General features: G+C 40.5%; 1 protein-coding gene across 12 annotated transcripts in view; it reads right to left on the bottom strand.

Moving 5' to 3' along the window:
• Nucleotides 1-26,994, bottom strand: part of TSC22D1 (TSC22 domain family member 1) — a 134,101-nt gene extending 107,107 nt beyond the window's left edge. For 9 of the 12 annotated variants that reach the window (XR_004644081.1, XR_004644089.1, XR_004644084.1 and 6 more), the window contains exon 1: nucleotides 23,107-26,994. Coding sequence is in view for 1 of the 12 variants with exons in the window: in XM_034758441.1 (XP_034614332.1) it covers nucleotides 23,107-25,958 (2,852 nt within the window). In the remaining 11 variants the exon portion in view is untranslated. The remainder of the gene's footprint in view (nucleotides 1-23,106) is intronic. The other 3 variants (XR_004644090.1, XR_004644086.1, XM_034758441.1) reach the window with 2 other exon arrangements.
• Between the last annotated feature and the right edge of the window lie 725 nt (nucleotides 26,995-27,719).

Consider the following 27,719-nt stretch of genomic DNA (forward strand, 5'->3'; position numbering starts at 1 on the left):
AATAAGTCTTCATAAATTGAGAGAACTATGAGGAAAGTCCCAAAAATAAACCCTTCCATAATTAGCATTGCTTTTCCATGTCTGCCAATAAAAAAAAAGATTCAAAAAAGCAGACGCACAGCTATTGGAAGAAGCAAGGAGTTGTTAAACGTTTTGAGATACACACAATTAGTGTGTAAGTCTATTTGGAACATGAATTTCAAATTACAAAATCAAAGTCACCACCTAGAAAAATTTACAATTTTCTAGATTTATACAGGATAACTATATACACAAATGCTCAACACATGCTCAATAACATACAACCTAAAAAGCATTGTTCAAAACCTTTTTGCTATTGTGCCTCAGCTGTTTTTTATTATTACTTTTATTTAAGTAAGCTTTGCGCTGAAAAACCAATTATTTAAATTGATTTCATTAACCTTTATAGGACAAAGAAATGATTAATGCAAATACAGAAGAAGTCTACTGCTTGTTTTGATCACTGAAATGTAATGTTTTATTGTGCAATAATTGAAAGGTTTGATAATATGTAAAAAAAGAGAACACACAGGAAAAAGCAGTGCTATAAGTGCCTTGAATTAGGTTCCAGAACTCTTAGAATTTTAGTTAGGCAACAGTAATTATAAATAACACTTTATATTTATTTTTTTTAGATCAAGAGGGGTTTTTTTTGGCCTTTGTTTTGAGAGTGTTTGTTTCCATTTCACCCCACTTCGGCGCTGCTGCTGCCCCCGCCCCAGCTCCCCTCCAATACAGAAAGTCCAAGTACTCTCTGCTTTACTGACTACACAACTCATTTCTCTAGTCATTTAAAAACCAGCATCTGTTCACTTACCTGACTTCTCATAAATGACAGCAAAACACCACCTTTCCCAAATCTTATTTCAGTATGCCCAGAGGATATGTTTACTGTGCATTAAATTTATGTAAACACACTTAGTATTATGATCGTTGAATATAACTTTAGAAACGGCACGTCTGCAGGTATATGCTCTTCCATCCAACAGTCTGGCAATATCCAACAGTTTTAGAAACTATGCATTTTGGAAGAAGTTGACTAACCCCAACCCCGCTCTATTGCTTATCTCAGGGACTCTACATCATTTAAGGGTAATGTAACTTGTTAGAATTACATACAGAACTCTTTTGATTACTTTTTCCTGTTGCCTTCGCACCGCCCTCACTTCTCTTACATGTTGCACACCTACCACTGTTCCCATCATATACCCAACAGAATATTGGAAGAGAAAAAGTTATCAAAACCCATCTACCTAAAGCATACAAACTAACCAAACCAAAGAAATATTTTAAATGCAGCAACTTGGCAAGCCTTTTTAGGACTATCATTAATCCCAAGCCTTCAGTTATACATACATGATCACTCCCAAAACGGAAACACCAGTGTCAGTTCTTTCACCTCAATTCAAAAGGCAACACTGAAAACTGAATTAACACTCCCCGCCAACTTCCTTTGTTGACTTAAATTAGCAAATGTACTTGAAATCATTCACTTTAATTCTTCACGTGGCAACACTAAAATTTTGTTTCCATAGGCTACTAACCAACACACCACGCTTCAAGCAAAAATTTCTGATGAATTTTTATAAGCTGAGTTTTGGCAAAGGGCACCTGCGAAGGATATTGGATAATTTAGCTCTATATTAAATTATTAGAGCACATCCAATTACTAGTTAATATACTATACAGGACTATTTGGTTTAACACAGAAGAGTTAGGTTCCATCTTTGTGCATATAAGCCATTTTGAGACGCTTATACCATTGTAATACTGAACTGCCAATCAAATGCACATCTTTCGCATGCAGAAAGATCTTTTAAATATATTTCTTACACAAATTTATTAATATTGTACTACATTGATACAGTGTCATTGGAGATTATTGTACATTACAAATGATAAAAAGACAAGGTTCCCCAGGAGCTCAGAATCTAAATTAGACAAACACAGTAAAGGAAGACAACAATAGGAAAGCAAGAGGGCATGAATAGAAAGGAGGTCAGCAAAAAAAGGTTAATTGGGACTGGAGAGTTTTGAGAACGCATTTGAAAAAGGAGACAGAGGTAAAATGGCACACAGAGTTGAGGTACGTACAACTGAAAATACTGAGCTGTTTACATTAGCTTACAGGGAAAATAAAAGTTTTCAAGAGCTCAAAACAGTCTATTAAAAATAAGATTAACGTTCTAAACATTATCAGATGCCAACATTCAGAATAAAGATGTTTTATTTGCTATTTCCCACAGTCAAAAGAAACACTATCATACTTCAACAAATAGGAGACTAACTTTGTATTTGGTTAGTAATTCTCCCCAGTTTCAAGCAAAAACACACTTCTTCCCACCCCCAACTAGTTTGCAATCCTGCTCATCTCTTGACACTCATCCTCTAATACTCTTACTTCCATGTCCGTGATCAGAAGATCTTTTTAGAAAGTTCATAATTCAATATGACACAAATACAGTGAACTTTAAGGCTAACAAGAATCACTGGTACATGTATTAGGAAGAAAACCTTGCTTGCTTATCAGACATATCTGACAATATCACTAGACATTAGAGCTATCCTTTTCTTAAGTAGAATTTACTAAAACTATCTCCCTTCCCTGGTAGCTTGTTCCAGGTCTACATCATCTTGGAAAATGATGTGCCTATTCTTCACAATATCCACTCTAAACCTCTCTCTAACCAGCTTCAGATGGTGGTCTCCTGTAAGCTGATTAGATCCTTATTTAAGTATTTATTTGGCGATGTTGATATTTCCATATTAATTAGGCCTCTTTTATGGTATTCTTTTGAAGGCTAAAAAAAAAAATGAAGCTCTTGAAGTCTTTCTGCATAAACCTTGTAATCTTCTAGTAAGCCTTGGGGCCCTTCTCTGCACCTATTTAGGAATTTGAGAAAAGTATTCTGGTCCCTCTAAGATTTAGGATTTGCTACATTTCCAAGTAATTAGCTAGCCTATGATCCAACTATGGACATGCACAGTTATCAATAGTTAAATACAAAGAATAGATTTTGCATTGCAGTGCCAACCCAAGGTCTAAATCAAGATTCGAGTCCACTATGCTAGGCACTGCACAGATAGGATTTATGGTCTCTGCCTCGAAGAATTTAAAAATTAATTTGAAACAAAATGCAGGGAGTATCAAACAGTAGGGAGAGAGGAAAGGAAAGATGGTGGAGAGTAAAGGTAATAAGGTTACATATAAAAAGTTATCAACTGCAGAACAGGCACTGTACATAAGCTCTCAGAAATAACCCCTTCCCCATTCTGTTTGGCTGGAATATTTTCACATACCCATAAACGTGGGTGGGGGAAGAAACAGACACCCCCCCACACACACACCCCGAAGGTTGTGTCCACATACTCTATTTCTTCCTTGGTCATGTTTCTAATACTGGACTTTTCACTCTATCCGCATTGCTACATTTCTCATTCAAGCCCTCCATCATCTCCAGTCTTTACAACAACCTCCTCCTCATGCATCATTCGAAATTTGCTTCATTCCGTTCGTCCACTGACTCTTCATTTCCCATCACATTAGATTAAGGACTCTCGTCCTCATTTTTAAGTACCTTCACAGCTGTTCCTCTCTTTAGTTACTTATTTTACGCATTGCCCACCACCCTGCCAATATATTTTTGCACTCTCTTCCATGCTGCTCCCCAAGTATCGAACATCTTCCATGAACTAATCAATAAAGCCTCTAACCTCTCCTTCAAATACCTCCTCAAGACCCCCTTTTCTGTGATGCCTTGAAGATGTCAGCCCACTTATAATGAACAAGTTATGGGGCAGTCATATATATTAAAAAAAAAGCCCACAGTAACTAAACATATACTGGACACCGGGGTTCTCAACCTTTTTCTTTCTGAGGCCCCCAAACATGCTATAAAAACTGCACAGCCCACCTGTGCCACAATAACTGGTTTTCTGCATATAAAATCCAGGGACGGCATTAGGGGGTAGCAAGCAGGGCAACTGCCTGGCAAAGCTACATTGCTCAGGCTTCAGCCCCAAGTGGCAGGGCTCAGGGTCCTGGGCTTCAGCCCCATGTAGTGGGGCGTTGGCTTTCTGCCCTGGGCCCCAGCAAGTCTAACGCAGGCCCTACTTGGTGACCCCGGGGATCCAGGTTGAGAACCACTGCTGTACACGTTCAGACTGTATCCCTCTCCCCAATCCTTTGTACACTGCTTGTCTTCTTAAACAGTCCACAGCAAGGATCTTTCTGTCGGTATGAACAGCACCTGGCACACTGTAAACATGTCAAAATAAGAATTGTAAAAAATAGCGACCATATTTAATTTAATTTCCAATCCTGTTGTCCCAATTACCTCAGGTGCTAAAGATGTTCAAGGAACTTAGTTTTCTTTCATCTCAGGGCAATCCACAAAAGCAGAAGGGCCACTCAGTTAACTCTACTAGTGTTGCCAATTTTAAATACAAATTAATTATTCAAGTATCAGGGATAAATTCAACAGCCAAATAAGTGAACTATTTTCTGAACAGTAATAAAAATAACTAAATATGATTCTTTACATTTTAATGCAATATTTTATATCATGATACTTATAACACATTCCATTCAAGTATTTCAAAATGCTTCACCAACATTAAGGGAAAGCTTTATACTCAACACATCTATTAGATAAGGTTGTACTATCCCCATTTTTCAATGAAGCACAGATCATTTCCTGTATAAAACTCAGAGTGTCACCTAAGACTGTGGCAAAAATGGGAATAGATCCCAAATTTCTTGACAAGCATCAACTATACACCATCCAATTGGTTTTTGGGCAATTAGGAAGCTTTATGTCATTTGTTTTTTTCATTTCTTTTACACCCAATTCTGTCATTTACTACAATGCTACCGATTTCCATGTTTGACATCTGTTGGAAAATGCATGTTGCTAAATAATCTGTTAAACATATAGTAATTTGAGTACTTACTCAGCTGTTTAGGATTATTTTAAAATTGATATTTTGCTAACCCATTTATACTTTAAGAGTGACATCTACAGGACTCTCTGGACTTCAGATTAATGACCATTCTACCACTAATTTGTAATCACATTCAAAGTAATTTGGATTATACCAAAATCAGACCAGTTAACTTCCTCCTCCAGAAGCCACAATCACTAAAATGTGTGTGGAATCTTTCAGCTTCTAAACCATGATTCCTGGAACAGCTGCTGAAAATCAAATACAATACCTATATTTACAAAATAGCTCAAAGATAACATTTTCAAAAGCACCTAAATGACTAAGGCATGTAAGTACCATTTTAAGTGATTTAGGCACTTCATACTTGCCTTGACTGGAGACTTAACCTCAAGTTATAACTTAATGTTGCCACTAACTTGAGTCCCACCTACACACAAAAACCCTTTACTCAAGTGTGGTGGTGCTTTTAATTCAACTTGGCTCCCGCATCAGGAGGTATAGGCTAAAGCTCAAGTTGGCACTACTTATCAGTTCCTAGCACAACCACTCTTGGCAGCTCAAGTGTTATAAGCTTGTGTCTCATCTTTACTCTAACTTTGGGACCCATTTCTTAGGAGCTCTTACATTAGTCTCAGCAATTAAAGCAGTTTCGACCTCAAAAGTACTATGGGATACTTCCTTACTGTAAGGATAAGGCCTTTTCCTGTAGCCATATTTTAAGGCCTAAGGCCTTTGTCTGCAGCCATATTAGGAGAGCAGCAGTCATTACCTAAGAAGCAGAAAGTCACATCCTCACATTCCATCTAAATTACATTAAAACAATGTAATATCAGACAGTTAAGGGGATCCTGCCCTAATAGCACCCACTATCACTACATAAAGAAACAGATCTTAAGATGGTTAAAGAAAACTTAGTCTGATAACTGATTTCTTGCCAGACAGAATGCTATCAACAGTTGTGGTTGTGAAAGCCTCACTTTATTATTTTAACTTTATAGTCCCCACTTCTCTATTGTTTATCTGCATGATCTCTGTCTGGTTCTTTGATTGTTTCTGTCTGTTACATAATTAATTTTGCTAAGTGTAATTAAGGTGGTAAGGTATGATTGGTTAGAGAATTTTGTTACAATATGTTAGGATTAGTTAGTAAAATTTTAGTAAAATGATTAGTGTATAGCTAAGCAAGACTCTAGTTTATATAGTGAAACTTGAGTCCAAAAGGAAGTTCTTTGGAAACCAACTCCAGAATACAGCCCGAAGATTAGAACTGCCAGACCTCAACATCTTGCCAATGGCACCGTGCAGAAACTGAAGTCCCCCAGATGACCTGATCCTGACTGGCCATCCAGAAAAGTTCGTCTGTGTTATTGGGCGTGGTGAGCATCGTATGTGTAGCATGTACATGGTGTTTTGGTGATTATTAATAAAGAGAGGTTAAGTAGGATATTACTGTGTAAGGCTCTTTCACTGGTGAAACACACCACAAACCCGCAGAGAGTAAGGAAAGAAAAGGGTTGGTGCCTAAATTAAGAGCGTTACGCCTTGAGCCCCAGGAAAAGGGTAAAGGTGGGGGCTCCTAGAGTGTGAGTAACAGAATTTTGTGCGGGTAACACTCCCCCAAAAAGGAGACTGAGCAGTTATAATGCAAGACTAGAGGTTTTGCAAAACTGAAACTTACATTGATCACACAATTCCCTTCTCAGTTTAGATTAAGAGGGTATCAATTACTAATTAAGAAAAGCCAGCAGGTTTGAAATAGATTTGATAACAACATGGGGCCTACAGCAGTCAATCCTGGGGCCTATGGACAACTTTAATGAAGTCACTGTACTCAGCAAAAAAATTTAAAGGATATTCAATATATCCAGTACCATTTCTGTTTCCTGCACTGAGCGAATTTTTATTTTTGTCTGAGTTAACCATACTGTGATATACGACTGCATGTACAGACAGTACAATACAAAAGACTTTGAATGCCAAATTTAAAATTCAGAAAAATATAGCAAGACAGAAGATGCTACAGTAGCGCTCAGTGGATGCTTGTTTTTGAAACCACTTTTCTAACAAATCTGGTACTACATTTTTTTCCAAAACAATTTTCCTTATTGTTTTTATAGTAAATTTAGAAGTCTTATATATTTCTCTAAATGCTCAACTCTTATACAGTATGGAGGTACACTAGGAAATATTACAAACGGTGTATTTGCTTTTTCCCTTTTTTTCGGGTGCCTTCAATAATTTTTGTACCCCTATTTCAACCATAAAATAGAGTATTTAGTCTACTACACTAATTTGCTTTCTCCCTTACCCCCAATTATTCACTTATTTTACTGTACTTTAATTGAATTTACAAAAAAACTCAATATTTATGGATAAAGTAGTATTTTAAACTGTTCACATTTTAAATTTGTTAGGGAGAATTTCCTTTCCAATATTTTATTTCAGCAAGAATCCTTGAGATTGTTTCACAGAGAAAAAATTTTCTTTGTACCCATGTATACAAGCATTCCAATGAAGAATATCTATTTAGCAGTAGATGCAAGAACTACCACTTTTTTAAAACAAAAGTAAGATCTCTATCAAGGTACAAAATGATGATTAAGCAGAATATTCATTTGCAAGTGGCAACCAGGCAAAACATACATACTATGTTTTACGCTGTAAAGATTCTGCTGCCAAACTCACCACAGGTGAAAGGGCAGAGACACATTCACCATGCTGACTAACTCTTGATGGTAAAGATCTTACCAAGACAAAGTAATTTAAAAACTAACCAAGCTACTCAACTCTGAAGTACACTTTTTCAGGAATTCTTAAACATCTTTCTAGAGTTGCTAGGGTGATGCATACAACAGATGAGACGTTAAAGGCCATTAAAAACAAGAGACATGGATGTTCAGAGTCAAGTCCTTGACTTTCCCTGTTGTGACTAGCTATTGTAACACACACGAGCAAAAAAGATAGAGTGAATACACACACAAATCAGAGATTAAAAAGAGACCCAGTGACAAGGGAAACGCTTTGAATGGCTAGGAGAGCAGTAAAAACAAGACCAGTTAGTTTCACTGTTTTTATTTAGAACCTTGAAAACAGCACTGAAATGAAAGAAATATGGTAATTTAATAATAATGCTGCTTAGAAAAATAGGAGCAAAGACAGGCAGTGGGGTTATTCACAGAGGTTACTGGAAAGGGTATAGTAAATGACACCTCTTTCCTCCCTCTTGCAGCAGAAACACCTCTAGAAGGGGGCAGTAGAAGAGATTCCTCCCCTCCCAGCTAGAAGGAAGAGAACAATAGAAAGTGCCTTTTGCTTCCAGCATAGATCTTCAAGTTTCTTAGACCCCTACTAGAAAGGCATTTGAATCGAAGACGAAGAACACCTGGGTCCTGTTGTGGACCCTGCCAGTAGACAGATAAGCATCTAAAAAGACATTGGGTAGGGAAAAATCAGAGGAGCCCAGACCCTTAAGGTGTGTTGGCCTTGCACCCTACTGATGGAACTTCTTCCTTTGTCTTTTATATCTACTTATGGCTAATTGCCCTGAATAAATTTATGGAAACAAAAAACTAAATTAAATATTTGCATTTATAATGTAATTAACCCGTGTTTTTAGCCAAAGCATTGCAACTTCCTTCTTAAAAGCATTCTATGGTTTATGAATAACACAATTTAAAAAAATTTTTATAAAGTGCAAGTTTTTCAGAAATCAGTTTAAAATATTTCTAAAAAAATTGAAAAAGCTTAGCTTATTATACATGGTTTACAGTATTTGTCTTTTACAGGCCACTTGGATGTTTTCCAGTGGCGCTTCCATGTCAGAGCTTTAGTGTCTGAAGTGCTATTTTAAGCAATTGATGTGCTGACAATTACATTTTTCAAGCACGAGAATGGCTTTCTGAGCAACAAAGGCTAAATGAATGAGAATGTTTCAGTTCAGCCATGCTGTTTATAGTAACAGCACTCCTAATTTTGACATTTTTGTAGTGATGCTTTACTATAATATTGTTTTGGCTACAACTTTTCTGTATCTAAAAAATCCAACACAATCTTAACTTTATTATTACATTAAGTCAGTGACTTAGGTCATCGAGTTATGGTTGGTATTTAATGGCCACATGACCAATTTTGATCATTTGAGATTCTATAAATAACTGAATAGGAAAAAAAATCTTGACTATTGATTTGCCTTTTCATCCCATTACATTAGTTTCCCCTCCTCCCCACCTACCTTGAGCCCGTGTACTCAACTAGGCAAAACTGAGATTTGATTTACGACTCCATTTTTTTTTTTTCTAGTTTGAAACATAAGAGTTATCATATCAAATCAGTGCACCATCCTCTCTCCAACAACTATAAATACCAGAAGCTTTAGAAGAAAGTGCAAGAAAACTGCTGAAAGTAGGTATGAGTAAACTGCCCCAGGGAAAGTTTCCCCTTAACCCTGAATAGTTAGAAGTTGGCTTATGTACTGAAGCGTGAGATTTTCATCTCACCAAAACTCATTTATTTTATTTATTTATTTATTTTTGAGATACTCGCTAAAACAGCTCAGCCTTGTCCAAGAACAAGGTTAGGAAAAAACAGTCTTCCCCTAGGTTAAAAAGTTCTTACAGCTGTTTCATTGAGAAGCTGTAGAATCACCATGCTTTAGAGCAGAGACTTAAAATTTGGCAGGAGGAAGAGGAAGACCTCCCTGATGTTAGAGATGTGTCTTCTGCCATTTCCAGGAAAATCCAACACAAATTTGGCTGAATTATAGGCCACTGAAAAAAATCTCAGTTTTCAAATACTCAGAGGCTTGTTAAAGTTTGGCAGCTATATTCTCCAACAATTCTGACTGCACTGAGCATACTCCATCCCACACAGCTTTTACAAACTTATCAAAGATTGTTCATGCTCCATCCTGTGGCTGAACAAGACTTCTTTCCTATGGTGCTGAGCTCAGGACTGAGAGCAGGGATACTGTGTTTCCTGTGCCCTCAATATCCCCCTACTGATGCCCACACAGCATAGAGAAAAAGGAGGAAACAGCCTGACTTGAATCCAGAAGGGGAGTGAGCAGAGGAGGTGGAAGAGGTGAAGGAGACAGGGGCACAAGTGATGGAGGGAGGGGAAGAACAGGTGCAAGAGCCAAAGGGACAGGGGCACAACCATTTGTAACTACTGATTAGAACATATACCCCGCCACAATCTGGAACTGAATCCAGGATTCCCAAGTCTCAACATTCCACTGCTATCTAGCAAACAACTGTAAAACCACTGGCAAGGTGTACTTGTTCCCTCCGTAGAGGCTGTTCCACGCAGAGAACAGTCTACTACAGCTGCTACCAGTTATTCCATTAATTCAAGTGGTAAAGCTCTGTGCTCCAACAGGAGCATGTGAGAGTCTATATGGTTGCACATGATGGATTTTTTTTCCAGTGTTCTTTTTATATAAGCTATTATAAACAAAAATAACTACATTAAAATGTTACAAAGGCAAGCACTCAAAAATTAAGAAATGCCAGATTTACGGTTACCCTGTGAACTCATTTTTAAGATATTGTGTTTAAGACTGACTCTTACCAACTTGAGCCTACAATTAACCTGCATTTTTCACCTCTATTCAGTTACATGGAAATTCATGTGATAACACACAGAGTATCTTCACTTCGCTGCACAAGTCATTAGCAGACAATGGAACACTGGTATGGTGAAAGCCCATATTTAAACAATATTCAGGCAGGTTTAAATCTGTCTTAAATGAATACAAAAAGGACACAGATTTAAAAAAATCAGTTGCTCAAGAAATAGATCTTTAGTGAAAAATCAAATAAAATTCAGCCACCACTTATAGCTTCTACTTTCAACTCTCAGTTGTAGCAGAGAAGTCCAGCTACTTCCTCCCACTCATGTAAGAAAGAGGCTTCACCTTGCTTCATTCTCCATCCCCATAGGAGGTAGGGATGTAATGTTAATCAGTAACTGAAAATATTTTCCTGGGAGATACTAAACTATTTTCTATGTGGTCACTAGCCAAGTTGAAGTAAGAACATATTAAGAAAAGGGGAAAGGCTACTTTAGGGTGTTTGCCATTATAATTCAGAAAAAACAAATTTATACAAGAGTATGTAAAACACATGGAAATTAACCACTATAGCAATAGAAGAATAGTATCAGAGGGGTAGCCGTGTTAGTCTGAATCTGAAAAAAGTAACAGAGGGTCCTGTGGCACCTTTAAGACTAACAGAAGTATTGGGAGCATAAGCTTTCGTGGGTAAGAACCTCACTTCTTCAGATGCAAGTAGAAGATGCAATAGAAGAATAATTATAATTCCACTATAGCTATGCCAGTCAATTTTCCCATATAGACAAAAGCAAAGTATACAGATTTATACCAAAGTCAGTAATATTTCAAAGTTCCACCCAATAAGAAAATACTTAAATGCACTGCTTTAGTCTCTCACTTTAAGATTGCTAAACTAAAAGGCACTCAGATACTTTTGCCATTGACAAGGGCCAAAATATCAGAATTTCTATTAACATAATAAAGAAATATCTAGTAAGACAGCTGAAATACTGTGTTACAAATGTTTCATATGAGCTTCCCAATCACTGCAAGGGTTTTTTTTTTTATTATTATTATTAATGTTTCACACAGTTTTAAATTCTTAGTTTGTGCTGGGGCTTCAGACAACAATCATCTCACCTGATGTATATAGAAATACGTTCTTAAGAACACACACAGTCTGAAGTTCTAGCAAATCCTTGAAAGCAAAGTTCTGCCTTTACATTTGGCTGTGAAAAATAATTTGCCTAACATTCACAAAAGTTCTAAAGTTAATAAAATATTTGTCCATGATAATATACTTTATGTTTCAACTGCCTTCAGTAGTTTTGCCTGTATGAACTATGTAGGACTGAAATATTTAATCCAGCAGCTATTTACTTTTTTCATTTGAGTCATACATAGCATGCCAAGTTCCTAAGAGCAAGTATTTCTGCTCTTAATCAACTAATGATAATGTATTAGTTTCTTTCCATCTTTCATCAGAATATAAATATATAAACCACCCAAGAAACTCCTAAGAAGAATTTTGGTGACAATCCACAAGAGCAAAATTTGACTCATTTGTTCACTGGGCAAGTCTATTGAGACAGAATTATAGCATTAGTTTATTTAAGGAACACTCAATATAAAGTCATATTGTAGACAAATTTATCTGCTAATGTCACCACTGATCATTTGAAACAAAATAATTTTTAAAATCCAATTTACTTGTTATTGTTTATATTCTGCTTACTTTTCTGCATTTCTCATCTGGGAAATAAAAAATTAATTTCATGTTCAAGTTCTTAGCATTACAATGGTTGTATTTCAGGGCAAAATTTTCATTTTAATTAAATTTATAGAAATATATTTATTGACCTTCATTTTTATAAAAGTCATTTTTGCACAACTTTAATGGTATGTCCTATTTAAGTTACCATTTTCCTTTTGGGAGAAATCTCTCCTTTATTAAGATATGCAGTTTTTAAATCATCTACTCTTCCAATCTGTGTTTCTTGGGGTTGTCTTGACTGTACATTTTTCCAAGTTTTCCTCCAGAATTGATACTAGCATTTGAGTCGGCGTTTATTCTTGAAGGTAGGAAGTAAAATAGTGCATTTTTCTTACATCACTACAGTATTTATTTTTCTGAAATGACTATCTTTAAATAGACATCAGTACTGAACAAAAGTAAAAATGGAACATCAGTTTTTAATAGTCCTAATGTTGTTCAAGTGTCCTCTGCTTACAAGGTGGTGTAAAAGGGTCCTTGGTGCGTCAAGTGGCCTAGTGGTTAGCGTCCCCAGCCCTGCCACTCACTCCCCTCATGGGTAGGATTTGCAGTCTAGTCCCTCACTTAATCAGAGGGGCATTGAGGTGGGCAGAAAGTCTACGTCTCTACCATATTAGGAGCAGTTGGTAGGGGAGCATGGGCCGACCCATTCCACTGGGCTCCAACCCAGGACCCTAGGAAGGTCCGTGTCTGGCCCTCAAAGGTGTCTTTCAAGTTACCCTCCCTGGGTCACATCCTACTGTCTGCCTTTCTCCTCCGGCTCCAGTCTGACAAAGCAAAAAGAAAAAGCAAAGGCAAGCAAAACAGTCAGCCTTAAAGGAGCTCAACAGGCAAATTTCTTCCCTTGAGAAGGCTTCTCCGGTGTCCTTGTCAGGAGCTTTCCAGGCAAGGCCTGTCCTCCTCCCCAGACCTTCCCTTCCTGAGCTGGGTTGCTCCCTTTTCAACCCTTTCTCCAGCTGGAGCATGCTCTGCAGGTCTGGAGGGGCCAGGATACCTGGGACTAGTACTGCCCTATAGCCCCTTCAGGCCCCATGTGGGGTCTGTACATCCCATCACAGGAGGAGAACCTTAAACTCTTTACAAGTGTGCTTAAAAGTTTAAGAACTCATAACAGAATGTGTGTAAACTAAAAAAACAAATTAGATTTTTAAATCACATATTTGAAGACAGTTCATTCTTTCATTTACTTACTCAAATTCAAACTCAGTATTCTTATTTCCTCTAGAAAAGTTAGTGACAAACACCTAACAATGCTTCAAAGTTTTCTTGCTTCACTTCTGTAAAGGCAGGAATGCTTGGATTTGGAGCAATCTGAAATTTCATTGAAGAAAATGGAAGAAGGTATGTTCTGCATCTCAGTTATTTTTTGGAAAAAAAATCTTATTTGCTCAGAAAATTAAGCAGATGAGATAAAGGAAACATTTGTTGGGTTCAGAAGATGCTATTTTTTTTTTTTTTTTTTAAAACAGTCGCCATCCTGAACATAACCATACTTTTACTATATCATCATCACTTGCAGTAAAAATACATAACACTGAACTCTTTTCATATCATCTAAATAAAGAAGTACCCAATTTTAAAATATCCAAATATCTGAATTCTAAAATGGTTTCATTTTTTAACGTTTACAGGTAGGTTTTGCTTTTGTGGAATTTTTATTTTTTATTTTTTTTTTTTTTTTTTTGTTGCTGATGCTGTTGCTTTTTGTTTTCAAGTTTACAAAAAAAGTTTTCAGTTCACATTTCATCTCAACTGTTCTAGTGTAGGTTCAGTCTGCTGCTTCTGGAGAATGAATCAAGTTGTAATGCTCTGGATACAAGGTATACACAGGTAAACGTACCTCTGGTATACCTGGAATACTTCATGTTCAAATCCACAAAGCTGTGAAACTCAGCTGTGAGTGCCATACTGCACAGAACTACTGCAACATAAAATTGGACAGCACATACAATACAAAACATTACATATTCATAAAAGGATGGTGTAAAGCTTGTTGTGCAGCCCTGAATTTTCTGACTGGCGTGTTTGAAATCTCACCCCTAAAACTCCACTAACACGGTTTTGCTTGGCGTTTTTTGGACAGTGCTCTTATCTTTTGTTCACATGGCCAACAGGGCCTGAATTTTAAAATTTTAGGTTATATGGGGGGGGAGAGGGGAGGTCGGCGCGGGAGAAAAATCAGGAATTTGTGATACATCCCTCCTAGAAATCTTGCAAAAAAAATTTCATGGCCATGCAAACCAATAAGGAAATATTAATGCAAACAGGATTATTTAGCCACTCAATCATTTAATGGCAACAGGACTACATATGTGGTTAAAGTGCTTTGCTGGATCTGGGCCTAATATTCTACAGTATGAAGTACCAGGTTGGGCCAAAGAACACAAGCTATACACAATCTCCAGTTGAGATCAGAAGTCCATACCTGAACCAAAATATTTAGTTTACACATTTTCAATAGGCATCAGCATTTTGTTTCTCTCCAGTTATGCACAAAATGTATGGTCGGCTTCTATCTCCTGCTCCCCGTGAAGGGTTATTGTAAAAATGATGCTACTGGTTTCCATGTTTGTGCTTGAATGATTACAAATTTGACTTGACCAAAAAAATATAAATATATATTAAATATAAATATAAATATAACTGGTAGCACTGCTAGCCAAGAAGTCAAGCCATGTTGTTTCCTGACCTATTCACCCCAATTACCTTCAAAACTCTGCCTTACACCTGTACAATACCCATTGTTGCCTTCAATGGGGGTGCGCAAGTGATACCAAGGGCAGAATTTGTCCCAGAAATTGAGTAACAGTTCTGTGCAAAACAATAAAATTCACTACTTTTCCATAGCTTTGCTGACTCTGCTCTACTAGAAGAAATATAAATGTAGGCCAAGAATTTTAAGCCGGCATACCTAAAGTTAAGCACCTACATAAGTCGCCTGATTTTCAGAGTTACACAATATCTGGACCTCCACTGACTTCAATAGGAGCTGTAGGTTCTCAACACCTCAGAAAGTTAGGTCACTTATTTATATACAGATTTAGATGCCTATTTTTGTAAATCTTGGTACAAAACAATAAATGAACACCATTAGTAACTTAACTGAACTGCTGTATAATTAACAGCCAATAAATGTATATTAAAATGGTGGAGGAGGAAAGGGAAGCCAGGAGTCACTTCTGATCACCTGAAGAGGAACAAATTTCATTTAAAAGATCTATTTTAATGGAGTGCTCGGATGATTTGGGATATAAACATTATGACTTCAATAGGATGGCTAGCTCAAAGAAAAATAGTTGACAGCCATTGTACAATGGAAATCCATAATTCTGGTCCATTCTAACTGTAATCACTCATGATTTTACAGTGCAAAATTATGAACACTTCTAATTTCACTAAAACACGATACTAAAACACAAATATTTTACTCATACATATGAAATGTGGTAAATGCTGTCTCTTAACCTCTACATAATGTCAAAGTCATGAGAGTCTCTGCTCAGTAGGCTTTAGCATGCCATCAATTCACGAATTAACTATTAATGATAAAATACCCATTTAACCATGTGTACTGGCTTTCTTCAAATGCAAGTACCAGGATTTACCCCAAGAGGCAAGACACATTATGCTTTCATGTTCTATTCATTCTCTGCCCCATAAAATAAACCAGGTCCAAAAACTGATACTCTACAATAACTGTTTGGTGATTTACATGAAATGAGTTGATGGGAGTTAAATGTTCACACCACAACAGTAAGTTTCACAATTAAACATGTGTGTCAACAGTTTGCAATGGCAGGCCAAGGACCAAACGAGTACAATTCAGATAGCAGGACCAGAAAAAACAAGATTGGTCACCCAGTCTGACATCGTATCTTTTGTAGAGCTTCTCACCACATGACTGACATTAATGTCTTTAGCCTTTTTTAAAAAATAATAATCCATAACAATGGTGCTTCAATCACATATCTTGGGAGTCTATTCTGCTCTCCAATTGCTCTTAAGAACTTTTCCCTGCCTTCCTTCACTTCAAACTATTGTTTCTGGTCCTATCGTGTTTTGAGGTTGTGAATAGTACTCTTACTTCATTTATATTAGTTGTTACCGTGAAATAATTTCTCGATCATCCCTCACCTGCAGCCCCTCTCCTCGTGTATGATAAAGCATAAAGTTTATACTTCTGCTTAATGTTATACTGTCTCCAGTGTTCTCATGTTAGTTTGCTATTCGCTCTACCTCTTATGTTTTTTCAGACTTGTTTCCGTCCAGTTAAAAGTCTTCCATTCATGCTATTCTCTCTCCAAGGTAAATGACTTTACTACAACTTATTCTTTGTCTGTGCTCCAAATGTGTGCTAGCCATTTAAATTGTTACACTTTATTAAAACGGACTCTTATATTGGTTCAAATAGCCCACTGTTTTACTCATTCCAGGTAATTTTGCAATCCCACCAAAGGAGTATTATTTACACAACTGGGACTTCATCATCAGGACTGTAGTACATAGTAAGGGCAGGAAGCGTTGTACTGCTCGCTGACAAGCTCTACTTGTTTGCTGAATAGAGGACTTCACTTTCCAATTCTGTCAGACTAGAGATTTTCACAAGAATTAAATTTGTTTAAAAAAAATTCTGAGAAAATTCACAGTGGCTGCTTTTCAATGTTAAATATCTCCAACTCCTTATTTCTTACACATACACACAGAGGATTTAACCAGACTATGAATTATTTTCAGTTTTTAAAAATAATGAAAATAAAAAGGCACACAAAACTAGAGTGCTAAAAGTTTAAGAAAATTCCCTGTAGAGATCAAGTCACTGGCTGGAAAAGTATAGTTCTCAGCATCTATGACAACCAGCAGTATCTAACAGTGTTAGAGGACCAGTAATACCTTCTGCTATCTGCTGGTTCTTCCTGCCCTTCGGCAGAGCCATTGGAGTACCAACCACTAGAGCAGTCCTCACTGTGTCAGAGTATCATGAAATGGGAAGCAATGCATCTATGTAAAGTGCCAAAGAGCATCTTCCACATGGGTATCCTAAGTCCTCTCACTGAGAGGGCCAGGGATTTGCTCCCTTGCCCCTCCCACTTCTTTTCCGAATGCATAATGAAGGAAAGGTATGTGGTGTATTGTCAGACACAATGCTTTCATTGTGAGTTTGGAAGAGCAGAGTCTTATGTCTGAGAACAACACATCGTGGCCTGAGAGTGAACCAAGACTCTTGCAGGAAATAATGAGGACAGAGTGCACTTCTTTCCAGAAGCAGCTGCTTGGTGGAAATCAGAGTGGGGTCCCCTGCTTCCTCCCTTCCAACAAAGCAGGAACAACAGTGACAAAGTCACTCCTGCCTATGTGTGGCATCCTATTCCACTGGGCAGAGTGCAGAATTGAGCCCGACAGTTGTTGACACGGCAACAAGAGTGTTCTCTGCATCACCAGACAAAACTACATTTTCTATTCACCAATCTGACTCACTACTGGTGAGCAGGTAGGTGTACTATTCCAGTTCTGTTAATAATCAAACTGAATTACGAAAGATCTATTAAAATAGACACAAACATTCTCTTTTGGGTGCAAATTTTATGACAATTTCAAATTCATGGCAAATTTATAAAGTTAAATTTAGCTTCTGAAATTGGAAGATTGTAACAATGAGAGTGCTGACAGTCTGGTGTTACAGCTTACACAAATTAAGAAGCTCAATGCAAACCGTTAAAGTACTATGCCATTTTAAGGATTCCCCACAGTTCCCCCACAGCTTCAGTTCATAATGTATAAAACCTATGACAAAATCTTAGTTTAAAAACAAACTCCATATAAATTCACTAAGTTGTAACACTTAAAAATTAAAAGCATTAATAAGGATGTGCCTCAAAAGAGAAAGGATCATGCTATGCTCATAATTCTACAACCTGGCCTGCTTACCATAGGTCAGAGCTGGTTAGCGACTTCTGTAAAAATCTCATTTGTTCTCTTGCCCTCAGGGGTCTATATTATATACACATTGTTTTTTCCTGTAAAATTTTCCCCCCTTTCCTGACTGCATTCGCTTGCAGTTAGCATTTTTAAAAAATCTTTACAAGTGTGCTTAATTCACTTAGTTTGGTTTCATCCATCCTCTCTTTTCATAACTTTAAGAACCCTTGGACCAATCCTACAGTCTATACACAGGCAAACATCTCACAGCCACCTGTCCAATTTTAAAGACATCAGCAACCTGAAATCCACTGGCGGGGGAAAATGTAAAATAGTTTCAGGTATTACACATGCCTTAAAGTCTCCATACCAGTTTTTATGGGTTTACAATCATTTTCCTACTTTTCAAATTGGTTTCTCACATCCTGTTACTATGTGAAAGACAAACACAAACAGGTGAAAACACAGCCTGACTAGCGAGGAAGCAGTGGGAAAGTGACTTACACATAAAGTGCTCTCAAGTGCATGAAGAAAACAAGTGAAGAAAAAGATTTTTATTTGTCTGATCTTTACCATACAAGCAACATTTCTGAACGAGAGGCTAATTTGAAACAAAATGTGCGATTTAAGTTAACTTTGTACCTATAAAAATCAGTAGAAATACAACAGTTTTGGATTTTGTACTTATATGTAAACTAAATATTAAGAGCTGTGCTCTTTATTGCACACATGGATTCCCACTATGAACTTAATTTGCATATAACAACCCACTGCCTAGGAAGGTGTTACCTTGACTCATTTTGCAATACAAAGTCTACATACATGAAAATTTAATGGAAAAATTTTTATTAAGGTTTATCTATTTGAAAAATTCCAAGGGCATTAAAAATAATGAAGAAAGATTTCCATAGTTAAATCATCTGAAGATCAAAGATTGTTTGAAATTGACTTGATTCAATAATCAGTCTCTGTGTAAACTGAGACAAGAGCCATCTATAAATGAGATAGCCTTATGAAAAATCAATATATACCATGACTCAAGAAAAAAGAAACTACCTAAACACCAAAAGGGAATTTGCCTATATTTTAGAAAACTGAGCTATTAGGACAGATGACAAGTCTAGAGTTTGACATGTCAAAATGTAAGGTGTATCTGACAGGCTAAGAGAACAGAAGCCAGAGGAAACAGCTTATTAATATGGCAGCTGTAACAGTATTGCTTTTACCCTCTCTCTTCAATAACTGAAGTTTATAGATTAATTTTCCACAGGATATGCTGTCAGGGAGTTCATCTTTATGCTTATTTTTATGGCTTCTCTGCTACATTTAGAAAAATAGCAGTCTGACTTATATTGGGGAAATACCAGCTGCTATTTCAAAGAGAAAATTCTCTCTCCTCTTAAAAGGATGTAGATAACACAGCAGAGTATTTAACAGCCTATGTACTAATAATGGGCACAGGAAGGAGTGCAGTTACTGCTCTAAAGAGGTAATAGGGTTAACAACTTTAAGGCAAAAGGACATTGACAGATGAATGTACACAGAATTATAAAATGGCTTCATTGAAAGCTGAGATATAATTTACACAAGATATTATATGGGTCAGACATTTCTTCAGATGCATGCTCACAACGGAATTTTACAACTTCTTCACCAGTCCAATTATGCTGTCACTCAGCATTATTCAATTACATTTTTTCTTATGCATTTTCCCTTGTCAGATTTGGAACCACTTGTGATGTGTACACATTAATCTTAAATCAGAAAATTTAGTGCCCACCTGGAGTCTAGAATCCCTTGCAGGCATTTTACTTGTTAGACATATTTTAGGGTGCCTATTTCTTTAGTATGTAGAGTCCAGGTATGTAACACAATATTGTTCCCTAACCAGGAGACATCTAATCTAATACATACACCCTACAGCAAAAGAGAATCAAAACCAAGAACACCAACTAAAGGAGACTAGTGGCTGAGGAGATAAGAGAAAAACCAAACCGAAGAGATATCACTTTTAGGACATGACGCAAGGTACAGGACTCAGACTCTGATAGACTTAGGCCAGGTCTACACTACCCCCCTAATTCGAACTAAGGTACGCAACTTCAGCTACGTGAATAACGTAGCTGAAGTTCGAAGTACCTTAGTTCGAATTAGTTCGAACTTACCTTGGTCCACACGCGGCAGGCAGGCTCCCCCGTCGACTCCGCGGTACTCCTCTCGGCGAGCTGGAGTACCGCAGTCGACGGCGAGCACTTCCGGGTTCGACTTATCGCGTCCAGACTAGACGCGATAAGTCGAACCCAGAAGTTCGATTTCCAGCTGTCGAACTAGCGGGTAAGTGTAGCCAAGGCCTAAGTGGAAAGGCATTACGGAGCCAAGGATCTGGTACTGAAAATACCTTTTCAGTAACTCCAGGATTCCATCCCCAGATGGAAAGCAAAAGCATTCCCAATAATGGTATATTCTGAAAAGGGATACATGGGTAGAGATGATCTCTGAGACAGCCAGGTGCTAGAACATCTGTAAATAATCTATCTTTGACTAAGCAGAGGATTGGCAGCCAGTGCAGTGCACCGCGATAGTATAGTCTCTTCTACCTACAGGTCTGTAAAAAGCAAGCAGTCATATTCTACTCTAAATGAAGTATCTGAGTGATGGTCAGTGGTAGCTACATGAGAGCGCATTTCAGTAGTCTACTAGGAGATGATAAAGACAAATAATGAGGGCACAGTCTACATAGGTGGGGAAAAGATGCACTCTTTGGCCAGCCAAGAAACTTAAGAAGGCAGCATTTCCAGCTGCTGCCACTACCTGGGATTCAAGAACTACAAACAAATCTATCAACTGTGAAAAACAGCTGACTTCTACCCTTAAAATAAATGTGCAGTCGCATACCCCAGCCAATTTCTCAAAACGCTTTCCAATATCAACAAGCATACTGCCATCTTAACTGGTTTGAGCACACCAGCTAGTATCAGTTTTGATTACTTCTTCCAACACTGGAAAAGCAAAGAGCAATGTTCAGGTTCTCCAAGGGAAAACAAAACAAAAAAATCCCACAAAGATGAGCATCATCAGCATGACGACGACATAGTAGGCCCATAACATCTCAATACCTCCTCTACCAGCTTCACATACTTGTTGAAAAGGAAGTGGGCCACTAAGAGAATATTGTGAGACCTCTTATGCGAGAGCCCTCATGGAAAATGAACAACCTCCCCTTCTAACCCTCTGGGATATCTTAGAAAGAATGACTAAAGCCACCTTAAGCAGTCAACACCTCAAGATCAACAGTATCAAAGACTGCTGATATAACATTAACATTAATATCTAACCTTTCAGCATCCTGAGATCTACCACAATGGGGACAAATTTGTCCTCTGCTAGTTCTCAGGACTTAAATGGCTGTATGAACCTAAAAATTTAAAAACAAAAACAAAAAACCACCCTCACCTTTCATTGAGACTACAAGCAAGAAGGAAAATCTGAATCTTTCCTTTTTTCATGTCCTGTTCTTCCTCCATTCATTTTCAAGGCTATTTAATTCTGTCCTAAGTTACCCTCCTCTCACATTAATGGAATTTCTTCTTCTCAGGGCTTGTCTACCCTTACCGGGGAATCGACAAGCCATGCATCAGTGGTCGATTTAGCGGGTCTAAAATTGACCGCAGTTCGCTCTCCCGTCGACTCCTGTATTCCACCGGAAGCTGTCCACATCGCATAGTGTGCACTCCACGGTAAGTAGATCTAAGCTATGTCAATTTGAGTTACACTATTCACATAACTCAAATTGCATTTTCATATGTATTTTTACAGAGCCCATTATAATAGGGCCCTATTCCCAACTGGGTTTACCAGATACAGCTACGACATTAGTATTAAATAATAATGGTTGTAAATGGCTGTTGCCAAGGCTGCTAAATTCTGTGCAGGGGGCAGAAACCTTTGAAACTGACACAGTTACACTGCACACATTGCCAAAGAAACCAGCACACGCACATACACAAACACACAAATTAAGACACCCAGTTCTCATCTATTTTAAAAAAATCCTCATGTTTCAAGTGTCTAACAATGGTTCCTCTGAGACTGTACTACAGGCACATCAATTTCAAAGGCCTGTGCTCCCTGTGCAGAACTGAGCAACTCTGGCAATGTAATAGGGCTTTAAAGTGGAAACGCCAGGAACTAAACATGCAAGTGCCTCAGACTGGGCTCAAAGAGGGGGAAGGGAGGAGCAGCAGCAGCAGAGAACATTGAGAGGAAACATCCAGCGTCAGAGCAGTCTGAACAATTCGTTTCCCACCACCATCCCCAGAGAAGCCCCACTCCACCCCCATGTTGCCTGAAGTGGCTGGCCCAAACCTTCCATAAGGTATTCATTCACAGCAGACCAAACCATGATGTAGTTAAGATTCAAAAAGGAAATTTGAGATGGAAAGGACTCTTAGGCTTGTAAAATATACCTAAAAATAAATCTCAAATAGTTAATAGTATTTAAGAATTGCTCCCCCAAAACTTGATAATTGTAAGTATACCACCAAACTCCAAAGTGTACTTTTCCAGTCAGTCAACTATAACGTTGTGTGTACGTATAATATAATGAAGGGAGACACAGCCTGCTAGGTACTTCTACACAGTGTACTCATGCAATATAGTTTCAGAGTGCAATCAGTACAATTCACTCCCTCTCTTAGAAGAGAAGCAACATAAGAAATTTAACACAGTAGCTGCGTATGTCGTGACCTGAGAAACTGTTTTTCTAACAAAGCAGGTATCACAACTATATCTGCAACGTTACACTTCGTCATCTTATAAAATCACTGCAATGATAATTGCAAACTAATATACATAAAAGTGATATGGTTTCTTTGTAAAGTTAGTGGCATGATCTTACCTCTCATCCTCTCCATCAACAAGATGCGTTGTCAATGGCAGTACCTTCAGTGGAAAAAGGGAAGCAGAGGATGTTATGTTGCTGCCACTCCCATCTGAAACAGCTGACGCTCCAACACCACTTTCACCACTGGCAGCTTGCGGTAAACCAACTAAGGAAGGTTCTGTAGGGCGCCTGCCATCTTCAATTTGGCTTACAATTGACTGAGTTAGTGATTGTGCAGAGAACTGGGTAGAGTTTAGCGGTATCTGCTGTGGCACATTCTGTGCCACTGGCATACTTATACTAGTTGATATCAAGGGAGGCTGACTAACACTTTGAATCAAATTCCCATTTTGCACAGCTGAAGCTTGTGCTATGTTCTGTGATGGACCCAAACTTACAGGAGCAGAAGGTATATCAAGAGGTACATTTGAACTAGCTTGACTTGGAGCAGGAACGGTACTAGTAGAAGGTATAGGGCTAACTGCAGGCAATGGGTGGCTGGTCATTCCTTGAACTACAGTTTCTACTTGTGCCTGGGGTTGTACAGGTAACAAAGCATTTTGTGAAGCAATGACCATTTGCGGAGGAAGGCTTGAAGCACCAGCTTGTAGTCCCTGCTGAATTATCCCAGTCTGAACAGGCTGCACCACTTGTGAAGATGGAGGAGCAGCACTTTGCTGCATAACTGAAGGTGTAATTTGGTTTGCAACAGGTGGCTGCTGTACCACAGCAGGTACATTTCCTTGTTGTCCAATGTTAATAATTTGACCACTAGTACCTACGGGTGGCATTGCTGTCTGAGCATGTGCAACAGGCTGAGCTGGTGCCACAGCAGGGTGTACTTGTACAGAAGGTTGGATGCTTGGTGCCTGAGCAACAGGAACCGGTGTTCCTGCTCCTACTCCTGTAGAGCTGGATTGCACAGCAGGCACTGGAGGTTGAAGTATCTGCTGATGTTGTATGTAGTCTGGTATGGTCCCTGTCACAGAACTCTGATTCACTGGTTTAACTCGTGCAGGGGCCATCTGCATGGGAAGTGTCTGTTGTTGTCCATACTGTAACTGCTGCTGTGGTACAACAGGCAAAGTTTGCACAGATCGTGAGGGTTGAGAATATGGTAGCTGCTGTTGAGCCACACTTGGAATAGCAGGTTGTTGGTGACCTAATGATACACCTACTACATTAACTGGAGTTGGCTGAACACCAGTAACAGCTGGTAGAGTAGCCTGCGCTGAAGACTGGACTCCTTGCTTTTGCTGTGGATAATTTACTTCTTGAGAAGGCAATTGTACTTGTGCAAGCTGTGATTGAGAAATACTCTGCGGTATATTGGATGCTGGAATAGTCTGAGGTCCAGCACAACTAAAATCCATCTGCTGTGGACCCACACCTTGAAATGTCTGCTGTTGTATCACAGTAGGTGCTCCCATTTCCCCGCTTCCCACACTTTCTGTGTAGTGACTCAGTGTGCTTACGTTGCTGCTAACAGAACTCCCACTGGTGCTCTCCCTTTCAGAAGTCACTTCAAGTGGATTTTGTTTTATAGTCTCTACCGCTTTGTTTACTGCTACTCCTTCTGTAACTGCTACAGTGTTTTCTTTATCATAGAATTCAGTGCATAACCATCTACCTTTTTTAAAAGGTTCAGAACTAGAATCTAATTTTACAACTCTAAACCTTGATGTGCCAGCTGCAGGCTGCTGCTGACTTGATCCCACTGCCATTCCTGCAGTTGGATTAGTAACATTATTAATGACATTAGAGGAAGCACACGTACCATTGCCAACACCACTCAAGATATTCACATTAACATTGCTGCTGGTTCCAGACAAAGCATGTACATTAGCAGTACTTGTGATGTTGCTTAAGTTTATATTAACGTTACCAAGCATGCTGCTTGTCATACTAGGACTACCACCACCCACATTACTTAACGTACTAGTTCCAGTAACAGGACTTACACCTATATTGCCAGTACTTGTAGTGCGAATATTAGACAGGGCAGCTGTAGGTGTACCAGTGGATGATGCAGCAGAAACTGGTGCAGTTGTGATAACATTGTCAGAGCTTCCAGTTGTGGACAGCTTTCTAAATGATGGACTTGGGGGTGGTCCTCCAGAAGCTGGTGTACTACCCACCCCGGGATGCGATGGATGATGATGCCCATGGTGGTGATGATGAAGGTGGTGGTGATGGTGACCATGATGGGGGTGAACATTTCCATTGATCACAACACTCTGCTGTGGGTGATGTGGCAAAGGGGGATGCTGCTGAGGAAGGTGAGGCTGGTTTGGAGAGACGGCCCCAGGAGTCTCAGCCTCTTGGAAGTTATTTAAAGTCTCTTCGGAGGAGCTCCGTTCAGGTTCACCCAAGTCAGTGGCCCTGGATAAAGAAACATCCAAAATTTCTGAAGAAGACAGGTCTTCAGTGTGGGACTCATCCAGATCGTCGTAGCTTTCCGTGTCCTCCGCTATGCTGTTGTTAGAGCTCATACTGGCAGAGATCTGAGCAGGGGTCACGCTGGTAATTTGGAAGCCACTTTTCTTTTTCATTTGGGCTCCAGCCTGTGCAAGAGGCTGTGGCTGGAGCTGAGACTGGGCAAGGAGATTCAGGCTTTGTGGAGGAGGGGGTGGCGGCTGTGGACCCGCCGATGAAGATGCTGCAAGAGACGGAGGCGGCGGCTGGATGAGCAGAGGCGGCGGATAATCCTCGGTGGAGAGGGCACCGCTACCAGCGCCGGTACCTGGTGCATTGAGCGCAGTAACGCAGCTGCCGCCGCCGCTGCTGCCGCTGCCCCTTCTAGGAAACATTGCCGGGTGCGCCATCTTCCTAGGACTAATGTCTGCGGCTGAGTCAGGCTGGTGCATTGTACCGGGTTTATTTTAAGAGTGCAATCCCCCGGCCCGGAGAGAGACAGCCACACAGTTAGCTTTGCATGCAACCCAGGGGAGAGGCACCACACACAACCCCCTCCTCTCCCGGCTGGCGCACACAGCACAGGCTGAGACGCCTCGGCACAGCCGGCGCTGCCACTAAACCGCCCCTTTTCCTCCTCCTCCTCTCGGGGGCTGGGGGGTGAGGCCGGGTCCCTCCGCCGCCTTCAGATCAGAGCCAGTGAATGTGACACTTTCAATCCTTTGCCGTTCACTTTCCCCTCCGATCTCCACTCCCCCCTATCCCTCTTCTCCGGGGGGCGGGGTGCTGGGGGGTGGGGAAGAAATTACCCACGTTATCCGGCCAACTCAGAAAGCAACCGCCCGCCCCCCTCCCCGGCTCCCAACCGAGCTGTGTGTAGCTAGAGGGGGGTGACTCTCGGCAGAGCAGACCTCCCCGCCGCGGGGCCCTGGGGGAGCGGCTGGGTGCGGAGGAGCGGCGAGGGGCTCTCGGGGGCTCCGCAGCGCGGCAGGCTGGGGCGCCTAGGAGCAGCCAGGCGAAGGCAGATACGTACAGGGCTGGCACGCAGCAGGGCGGCGGCAGCAGCCTGAGCCGGGCAGGGACATTCCCGTCAGTGGTAGCCATGGAGCTGAATCATTTTGGGGTGGTTAAAGAGACAGGAGGAGGCCGGAACGAGCAGCCACCCGCCCTCCTCCCCTAGGAGAGCCCGGCGCAGGGAGGGGAGCCGGCCCAGCCTCTCCCTCCGCCGCTCCGTCTCTCTGCAGCGAGGCGTTCGCTTCAGCCGCGCTGCCCGGCTCCCTCGGGCTAACACCGAGCTCCTCTGCAGAACCAGGCTGGGATGAGTCCTCCTCCTCCTCCCTCTGCTGGGTCTGTCTGCCCCCCGGCTCCTCCGCTACCGCGACTCGTCCTCCCCCGCCCCCCAGGCCTCCTCACACGGCATTGGAGCGCGGCGCCGGAGCTGGGCAAGGGGAGGGATTGGCCGGAGGGGAGGGAGAAGAAGAGAAGTAAGATGGCGGCGGCGGCGCAGGCGCCCTGAGCTCTCAGACATAAAGCCCGTCTGGAGCCGGCGGTCGGAAATAGATTCGGCTCCGGCCGGCGGAAATTGCCGAGCGGTGACGAGGAGCTCGGTTTGCCCAGCGAATCCGGGTGGGCGGGGCTGGCCGCGGGGAGAGGACTGGGCGCCTACCATTGGCGGAGCGGCCCCGAGTTATTAATAGGCTCCCGCAGAGCTGGGGGACGGGGTCGCTGCACGGGCTGTACCGCGGGGGAGGGGAGCGATGCCACCCCCGCGCCCCAGGCAGAACGTCTCGGTCTCTGTCTCAGACACATGCAGCTCGGGCGGCCCCGGCCGCATGGCTCTGCCCCGCATGATCGGCCCCGGCCCCTCCCCATCCTGTTGCAGAGGTAGCTACAGTGTGAAGTGCTGTATCATTTTATTTCCATCGGTTCTCATTTCGATCCAGGATATTCTCCTCTCCCCTCCCCTTGCTGAATGAGAAACCTGAGGCTTTATCATCAGGGCTGCCTTTTCCAGCATCACGTGCCTCTTTTGTGCAACAAACTGCAGTTGCCATGTGGTCCCCCCTCTCTCTCCATAGAGGACTGGGCTGGGTGGGGGAAGGGGAGAGGTTGGTGGGTGGGGTGCAAATAGCGCCCTTATTGGCTACTGCACAGTTGGTCACTGCAGTCAGTAGAGATGTTTCTGGAGTGACTCATCCTTTCATTGGATTGGG

The sequence above is a fragment of the Trachemys scripta genome, chromosome 1, assembly GCF_013100865.1.
Source record: "Trachemys scripta elegans isolate TJP31775 chromosome 1, CAS_Tse_1.0, whole genome shotgun sequence".
In the NCBI taxonomy this organism is placed as follows: Eukaryota; Metazoa; Chordata; order Testudines; family Emydidae; genus Trachemys; species Trachemys scripta.